The following is a 7,987-nucleotide window of genomic DNA, read 5'->3' as shown; positions in this document are numbered from 1 at the left end:
TAACGTTGTGGTCCTTCCTGGGGGGGAAAAGGCATAACACACCTTGAGGATATTACTACAGTAGTGATTCACTAACTATTGAACAAAAATATAAATGCAACAATTTCAGTTCCTAATAAGTAAATCAGCCAATTGAAATGCATTTAATTAGGCCCTAATCTATGGATTTCACGACTGGGAATACAGATGTGCATCTGTTGGTCACATTCCCTTAAAGTGATGTGTGTGGATTAGAAAACCGGAATCTGGTGTGACCATTTACCTCATGTAGCAGATCTCCTTCGCATGGGGTTGCTCAGGCTGTTGATTGTGGAATGTCCCACTCTTCAATGGCTGTGCAAAGATGTTGGATATTGGCCGGAACTGCAACATGCTGTCGATCCAGAGCATACCAAACATGCTCAATGGGTGACGTCTGAGTATGCAGGCCATGGTGGAAGAACTGGGACGTGTTCAGCTTCCAAGAATTGTGTACAGATCCTTGCATGGGCCCGTGCATTATGGTGACGGATGAATAGCACAATGGGCCTTGGTTACGGTATGTGTGCATTCAAATTGCCATTAATAAAATGCAATTGTTTGTAGCTTATGCCTGCCCATACCATAACCCTGTTGGCACTCTGTTCACAACGTTGACTTCAGCAAAACGCTCCCCCACCACGCCATACATGGGGTCTGCGGTTGTGAGGCCGGTTGGAGGTACTGCCAAATTCTCTAAAATGGCGTTGGAAGCAGCTTATGGTAGAGAAATTTACATTCAGTCCTCTGGCAACAGCTCTGGTTGACATTCCTATTGCACACTCCCTCAACTTGAGACATTTTAGTAACCTTTTGTCACCTGCGTAATGATCATGCTGTTTAATCACCTTGATATGCCACACCTGTCAGGTGAATGGATTATCTCAGCAAAGGAGAAATGCAAACATGTGTGCACATAATTGGAGACATAAGCTTCTTGTGCATATGGAACATTTCTGGGATCTTTTATTTTAGCTCATTAAACATGGGACCAACACTGTACATGTTATATTTTTGTTCGGTGTGTGTATATATACATACACACAATTCTGAACTTATGAGGGGCAGCAGTTGCTCGCAGGTGTAGTATCCATATCCACACAGTCAGTCAACTGGTTTGTGGAATCAATCCATGTAGTTATACTAAACTCTTATTGCACTATGAAGAAATGGCTCAGCGTTTGCCTAATTTCAGTTTGTGACAAAACAAGCAGTCATGGTGTAGAGAATTATTGTACCATCTATACCGCTGTGAAATATATTTTCAGCTGTTTAAAGATGGTGTACAAAACCGAAAGTAGAAAATGCTACTTAAGAATGGGAAGCATATAAATAGCACACAAATAGAATAGATCTACCGTAATACTTTTTAGAATTGCTTGATGAGAATGATGAACTAAAGGTCGGTTAACCCAAAAAGTTACATTATTGCCAGGGCCGGCCCTTGCCTTTTGGGGCACCTAGCCGGCAAAACATTTTACTGGCCCCCAGCAGAGAATGTTTTGAAGTACATTTCCTGCAATTCTACACTTTCCCCCCAATTCTACAAATTTTGCCATGGGGCAGATTTTTTTTCTCTCGGTGTTAAAGCAAATTTCTTGCACTTCGACACATTTTTCCAGTGACTTGTGCTATGTTAATATGATCTGAGTGAGCATGACTAACAAAATCAATGGGGGCCCACTGGAGGTCAGGGCCGCTGGACACATGCCCTGCATGCCCAGTTGGTATTCGGTCATAATTACAAGTTTAGATAACTGGCTAGACTAACTACCAATCAAAAAAATTGTTTGCAGATATGGCTAATTGAGTGACCCAGTGACTGAAATAAGTGAAAAACTGTTGATGCACAACCACATTTTAAAATTATATCTTGTGTATTTTACTCTCAACATTAAGTTGAGAACCTGACTGATCATAGAAAAATTAACATAACTAAATTATCAAAGCAAAGGTGCACATCTGTATCACTTAAAGTATTTAAAAGCAATATGCTAACATGACAAAACATTTGAATGCTGGTAATAGACTCGTTTGAGTAAAAAATGTTGAAGACACTTAATCTCAAGTAACATCGCTTTAATACCATACTTGAAACTTTGGGTGTATTCATAAAAATCACTGTTCGGGGTGGCGCAGTGGTTAAGGGCGCTGTACTGCAGCGCCAACGGTGCCACCAGAGACTCTGGGTTCGCGTCCAGGCTCTGTCGTAACCGGCTGCGACCGGGAGGTCCGTGGGGCGACGAACAATTGGCCTAGCGTCGTCCGGGTTAGGGAGGGGTTGGTCGATAGGGATATCCTTGTCTCATCGCGCACCAGCGACTCCTGTGGTGGGCCGGGCGCAGGTGCACGGTGTTTCCTCCGACACATTGGTACTTCCGGGTTCCGGGTTGGATGCGCGCTGTGTTAAGAAGCAGTGCGGCTTGGTTGGGTTGTGTATCGGAGGACGCATGACTTTCAACCTTCGTCTCTCCCGAGCCCGTACGGGAGTTGTAGCGATGAGACAAGATAGTAGCTACTAAATAATTGGATACCACGGAATTGGAGAGAAAACGGGGGAAAAAAAAGCTGATATTCTTTTCAACAGCATGTCTGACTAAAGTCAATACATTTTCATGATCATAAAACCAAAGTGGCTGTTGAAAGGAAGTTCCCTCTTCCTACCTACAGATATCAGTCACTTTCCGTCTGTGTTAGGGGCCCATAGGGCCCTTCTCCTCGCCCGTGACGAACAGGTGTGCGGGCTTCTGGGACTGCAGCATCTGAGCGGCCCTTTGGGCCCCAGTGATGGCAGCGAGGCGCTGGGCGTCATAGCGTGAGTAGAGGGCTGTGCAAGTCCAGCTAGCCTCCTCTCCTTGGCCCCCTGCCTGCAGCATGTTGCACACCTCACTGTAGAAGTGAGGGTATGAGGGCAGCCCATAGAAGATCAGGTTCTTGATTCCCTTGATGGTGTATCTGATAGGAGGTTGACAATTATTCAATGGGAAAGTTCAATGCAACACTATTATACACAGTTGGACAACTTCCTGTTTACAGACAACAAAAATTGCCTGACATTTAAAAACAGAGCACCACTTTTACCTCTTGTAGAAGTGGAAGCGTTCGGTGAAGAGAATAAACTGTTTATCTCCCTTCTGGAAAAAGTGCCTGGCACGGGACACCTCTGACTTGGTCGAGTACTCGCATATACTGGCAAAGTTGATCTCCTCCTTCTTCATGTAGTTGCGCAGTCGGACGTAGTCGAAGTATGAGGGAACATAGATGAGCGTGTGGGACATGACTGAGTCCCTGTACTGGGGCAGGACCTTGTCCACAAAGAATTGGAACCTGCCAGGGAAAATGGGGTTAAATTAAGAAAAGGTTTATTCATTGATTGATTTTAAGATGTCAGTATAACATTTAAGCACAATAGGAGGTAGTCAATGACTTCAAATTGTTTACAATTAAACTTCACTATAATATATAAACCATGAATTTCCCTCTGTAGTCCGATCTGATCTTGTGGTATTCAAATTTGCCACTTGCAGAGTAGGGTTGATCTTAACTTGGAATGTATTAGTGCAGTGCCCTCTAGTATTCGCTATGTCTTACACCGGGGCTGTCTGTTGCAAATCAGACTTTACTTTTTCTTTATTTGCTGTAGGGTTGGGCTCGGTAGACCTCTAAAATACAGTATGCTACTCCAAATATCGCGATATCCAATATAATCTGTTTGCGCCGTTAATGACTAGATAATTCCAGACGGTGCTTTTTTGTTCTTATTTACAATATCATAGTTGCATTCTCATTTTTTAAAAATTTGTATGGTGAAAAAATAAGGCTTAATTCATTTAGATTTAATTTTCAACATATTGATAAAGCCTAACTGAAGTTCAAACAGAGTATAGTCTTGCACTTCACAATATATCGTCAAAGTAAAATATCACAATATTCAATTTAAACATTAAACAACAATTTAATCAGCCCAACCCTAATTTCCTGCCCAGATTATATACCATCATAGGATACTGCTGAAGAGTACATTGTGTGTCTTTACCTTGCATCCTGGTCCATGAAGCTGTTAGAGTTGATCATCTGGAAGACATGAGGGAGCTGAACCAGAACCTGGCAGATAGAGCCTGTTATAGGCATATTCTTGGTGGCAACCTGGAAAAAGAATGTGGAAAACATGACTTTCATAATACTCAATTAACAATGTTTCTAATGGCATGGCGTATAACTCGTTAGTTGAAATCGTACAGACGGTGGATTGAAGAGGCCACACAGGCTAAGTGCACACTGACCTGGCCGCGGTAGTTGAAGCAGTGCTTAGAGATGATGTTGTTGATCTGTGGGTCCTGGATAGAGCTGAACATCAGTGTCTGGCGATAGTACTTGGCCCAGTTGTTCAGGTTCCACATGCGCACCCTGGAGAAGTCCACCCCATGGGGGTCCAAGGGCTGCAGGTTCAGATGCTTCATCACATGCTGGAAGAAAGCACAGCAGGGATTGTGGTTAAAGCAACACTGTGCAATGTTCTGTGGTGTAGAAGGTCCCTTTACACAGGAAGGTAATTCACTAAAATACCAAAAGGGCAGCCTGTATAATGCCATAGTGACACTTCCCTGAATTATACACATTATTTACAATAGTAGAAGTGGATATTTTTGGCTTTTTATAACAGAACTTGACGAAATATGGAGGAGACTTCTTAAATTTTTTAAACCTTTATTTAACTAGGCAAGTCGGTTAAGAACACATTCTTATTTTCAATGATGGCCTAGGAACCGTGGGTTAACTGCCTTGTTCAGGGGCAGAACGACAGATTTTTACCTTGTCAGCTCGGGGATTCGATCTTGCAACCTTTCGGTTACAAGTCCAACGCTCTAACCTGCCGCGCCCAACTTAATCTAGGCTACTGTTGATCAATCCAGCCTAACCCTGCCAGTAGGTAACCCTATCTAACCACACTAGCAGGTAACCCTACCAGTAGGTAACCCTATCTAACCACACTAGCAGGTAACCCTACCAGTAGGTAACCCTATCTAACCACACTAGCAGGTAACCCTACCAGTAGGTAACCCTATCTAACCACACTAGCAGGTAACCCTACCAGTAGGTAACCCTATCTAACCACACTAGCAGGTAACCCTACCAGTAGGTGCTCCCAGTTCTGCATGAGGAAGACGTCGGCCTGGTCCACCACCAGTATCTCGATGGAGGACAAGAAGTCGTAGTCCCGCTTGGCCTCGCCATCCACCCCCAGCACTGTACGCAGGCCCAGCGGAGACGCTATGATGATGTCAGAGGAGTAGAAGGGTGCATAGAGCCGAATGCTTCTCCTCAAGATGGAAACTCCTGGTTTGAAGAGGGTGGGGTCAAAGGTAGATAATGGCCAGAGATAGAGGAAATGAGCCAAATGTGGAGGCAAAAATGGAGTGCAATCTATTGTGAATGAATGTCTAAAAAAAGGTATTTTAGGGAAATATAAACACGACAACAAACATTCTCATTGCGTTTGCCTGCAGCGTAATGCACATCCTATTTGCTTGCTGACCTATCCTGAAGTGATCGTCGATATTGCCAGAGAAAATGGCGGTGTAGTCGTCTGGTCTGAAGAGGTTGGGTGGCGTGTTCACTGGTTCCTCTCCAAATTCATCCTTGAACCTCTTCTTGTTGCTGACATCCATCTTCCTGCCCTTGGTTTCCAGGAGGTTGATGAGGGTCTGGACCACCCGCAGCGCTCCATCTCGGAACGGCACCAGGATCAGAACCTGTACACAGATGCATGAGGGAACTGATTACAATATCTTGGTGGTGAAAGGGGTAGACTAACCAGATGTGTAAACAACATTCAGTCTCTTCAACCGAGCTGGACTACTAATCAGCACACATTGGTGCTACTCTGGATAGGGACTTAGGACAAAGTACACAAGTAAACAGGTGCCTTTACCTTGGGTCGGGTCAGGCCTTGGTCCCGGGGCTCATCCTGTGGCTCAACTCCGGCCTTGTTCCCTCCGGCCTTGTCTGCGGCTTGGTTCTCCCTCGTCTGGGCATTATGACCCAGAACGCCAGAGTTGGCCTTCAGCACGTGGTTGAGTGCGTGGAGGCAGTAGGCACTGCGGACCTGCCAGCCCTCGGTGAGTGGTGAGCTCTCTGGGAAGTACACGTCCCTGTAGGAACCCATTAGAGACAGCAGCTCCAGCTGCAGTGGACTGACCTCCTCCACAGCTCCCTTAGAGTTGGAGGTCTGGTTCAGAGATGTCCAGTTAGTTTCCAGGGCTTTGTGGAGCACCAGAGGCCTTTTGTCTTTCTCCTGGCCGGCGGGACCAAACTTCTCCAGAGGGGAGGAGCAGAGGAGGGTGCCCAGGCTTGGCCACTGTGTGTGATTTGTGTGGGGAATGGGGTGGTGAAGGTGGACATGACGAGAGGTTACACAATGTTGGCCGTAAAACTTGAATAAACAAGAACACATAAAAATTAAATTAAGCTCAGACAAATGTGGGCGTACCTTGACCTGAGCCTTGGCCTTAGTGCGAGCAGTGATCCGTTTTACGTCCTCCTCACTAATCTCTGTGTCAAGGTGCAGCTTAAAGGAGTCTAAAAAGATGGGAAACACTGAAGCATTGCCTTTTCACTCCAAACTCACCTTCAGGGGTTGGTTGCGGCACTGAGCTATGAATAATTCCAGAGCTGGATAGTGGATACAAAACCAGAATGATGGAAGATTAAATGAAGTAGGACTAAATTTCTCCCATTGTTTGCTTACCTTCCTCATCCTCTTGTTTAGCAGTGCTCTCTGCACCCTCCTGTTCTCCTTCTCCAGAGAAGTTGTTCTCCAGACAGAACTGAGACTCATGTTCCTTGTCCTCAAACTCCACTCCTCCTGCTGTTTCATTCTCCATAGCATCCTCACCCCCTTCATTTGGTCCTGCTTCCCCCTCATCTGCCTCTTCTGGTGTCAGAGTCAAATTGTTTCCTGCGTCTTGACATTCCTCATCATCTCCATCACTTCCTTCTAAAATCAAGGAGCATAGAAAATTATAAATTCCGATCTGATTTGTAATGTCACTCCATGACTGTTCTAAAGACAATCATGACATAACTAATACTCAATATATCTGCAAGCAAAACTATGCTTCAATCAGTGTGCACTTTGACACTTTAACTTGCCTTCACTGAGATGCTCTTCTACCTCTTCCTCATCCTCTTCTTCATCATCATCATCATCTACACTCTCATATTCGCTTTCGTGGTCTGCAGGGCTGCTGAGAGTAGACAACAACTTCTGGTATGCTGACTTGTGCTCTGGTTCTTCGTCCTCGTCACTTTCAGCACAGGACTGTACTGGGCTGTCTGGCTGTAGAAAAGAGAAAACACATTTACAAAAAACGCTAACTAGCAATTGAAAGTCAGATAAGCTAGTTAGTCGACGAGACAATAACGTTAGACTTACCAGATCCAATATTTGTGTTTTCTCTGCCTTTTCTGTGACTCTAGAATAAATAATTTAAAACATCTGATTTATAAACATGTACTTTATTCTATGCAGGGTCAAGTGATTAGCATGGTTAGCTGTTTGCTAGCTAGTTACGTTAGCTATAGTATAGCTAATTGAGGAATACAAGTCACAGTGAATTTCAATTGCTGCGTACATATCATGGAATGGATGCTCCTCTCCAAATTCTTTCAGATGTTTCTTCTGCTTTTTTGATAAATTATTAAATATCTGATTCTTCTGTTTTCTCTTCCCCATTGTTGACGGTTCAGTCACTAGATAGCTAGATAACTTTAGCTTGGTCGGGACACACGTGTGTTTGGGTTTTTTCGCAGATCAAAATCGTCACTTCCGGTATTCAAATTAAAGTGACAATCCACTGCAGTCAAATCAAATTGTATTGGTAGTGTAGCGAAATGCTTATGCTTCTAGATCCGACAGTGCAGCAGTATGTAACAGGTAATATCTATCAAATTCCACAACAAAAGCTAA

At 44.2% G+C, this 7,987-nt stretch overlaps 1 protein-coding gene across 1 annotated transcript; it reads right to left on the bottom strand.

The window, feature by feature from the left end:
• Positions 1-1,936: 1,936 nt before the first annotated feature.
• On the bottom strand, positions 1,937-7,848 carry utp25 (UTP25 small subunit processor component). Its single transcript, XM_021585067.2, has 12 exons — positions 7,653-7,848; positions 7,454-7,493; positions 7,171-7,357; positions 6,767-7,015; positions 6,509-6,597; positions 5,951-6,376; positions 5,555-5,771; positions 5,153-5,355; positions 4,302-4,484; positions 4,055-4,164; positions 3,100-3,345; positions 1,937-2,973 (listed from the first exon to the last, which is right to left on the bottom strand). The coding sequence occupies exons 1-12, from the start codon at positions 7,751-7,753 to the stop codon at positions 2,712-2,714; spliced, it is 2,313 nt and encodes a 770-aa protein (XP_021440742.2). The 5' UTR covers positions 7,754-7,848; the 3' UTR covers positions 1,937-2,711.
• Positions 7,849-7,987: the final 139 nt, after the last annotated feature.

Source organism: Oncorhynchus mykiss, chromosome 25 (assembly GCF_013265735.2).
Source record: "Oncorhynchus mykiss isolate Arlee chromosome 25, USDA_OmykA_1.1, whole genome shotgun sequence".
In the NCBI taxonomy this organism is placed as follows: Eukaryota; Metazoa; Chordata; class Actinopteri; order Salmoniformes; family Salmonidae; genus Oncorhynchus; species Oncorhynchus mykiss.
Note: the sequence above shows the minus strand (reverse complement) of the source record. Positions and strands in the feature narration are given on the sequence as shown.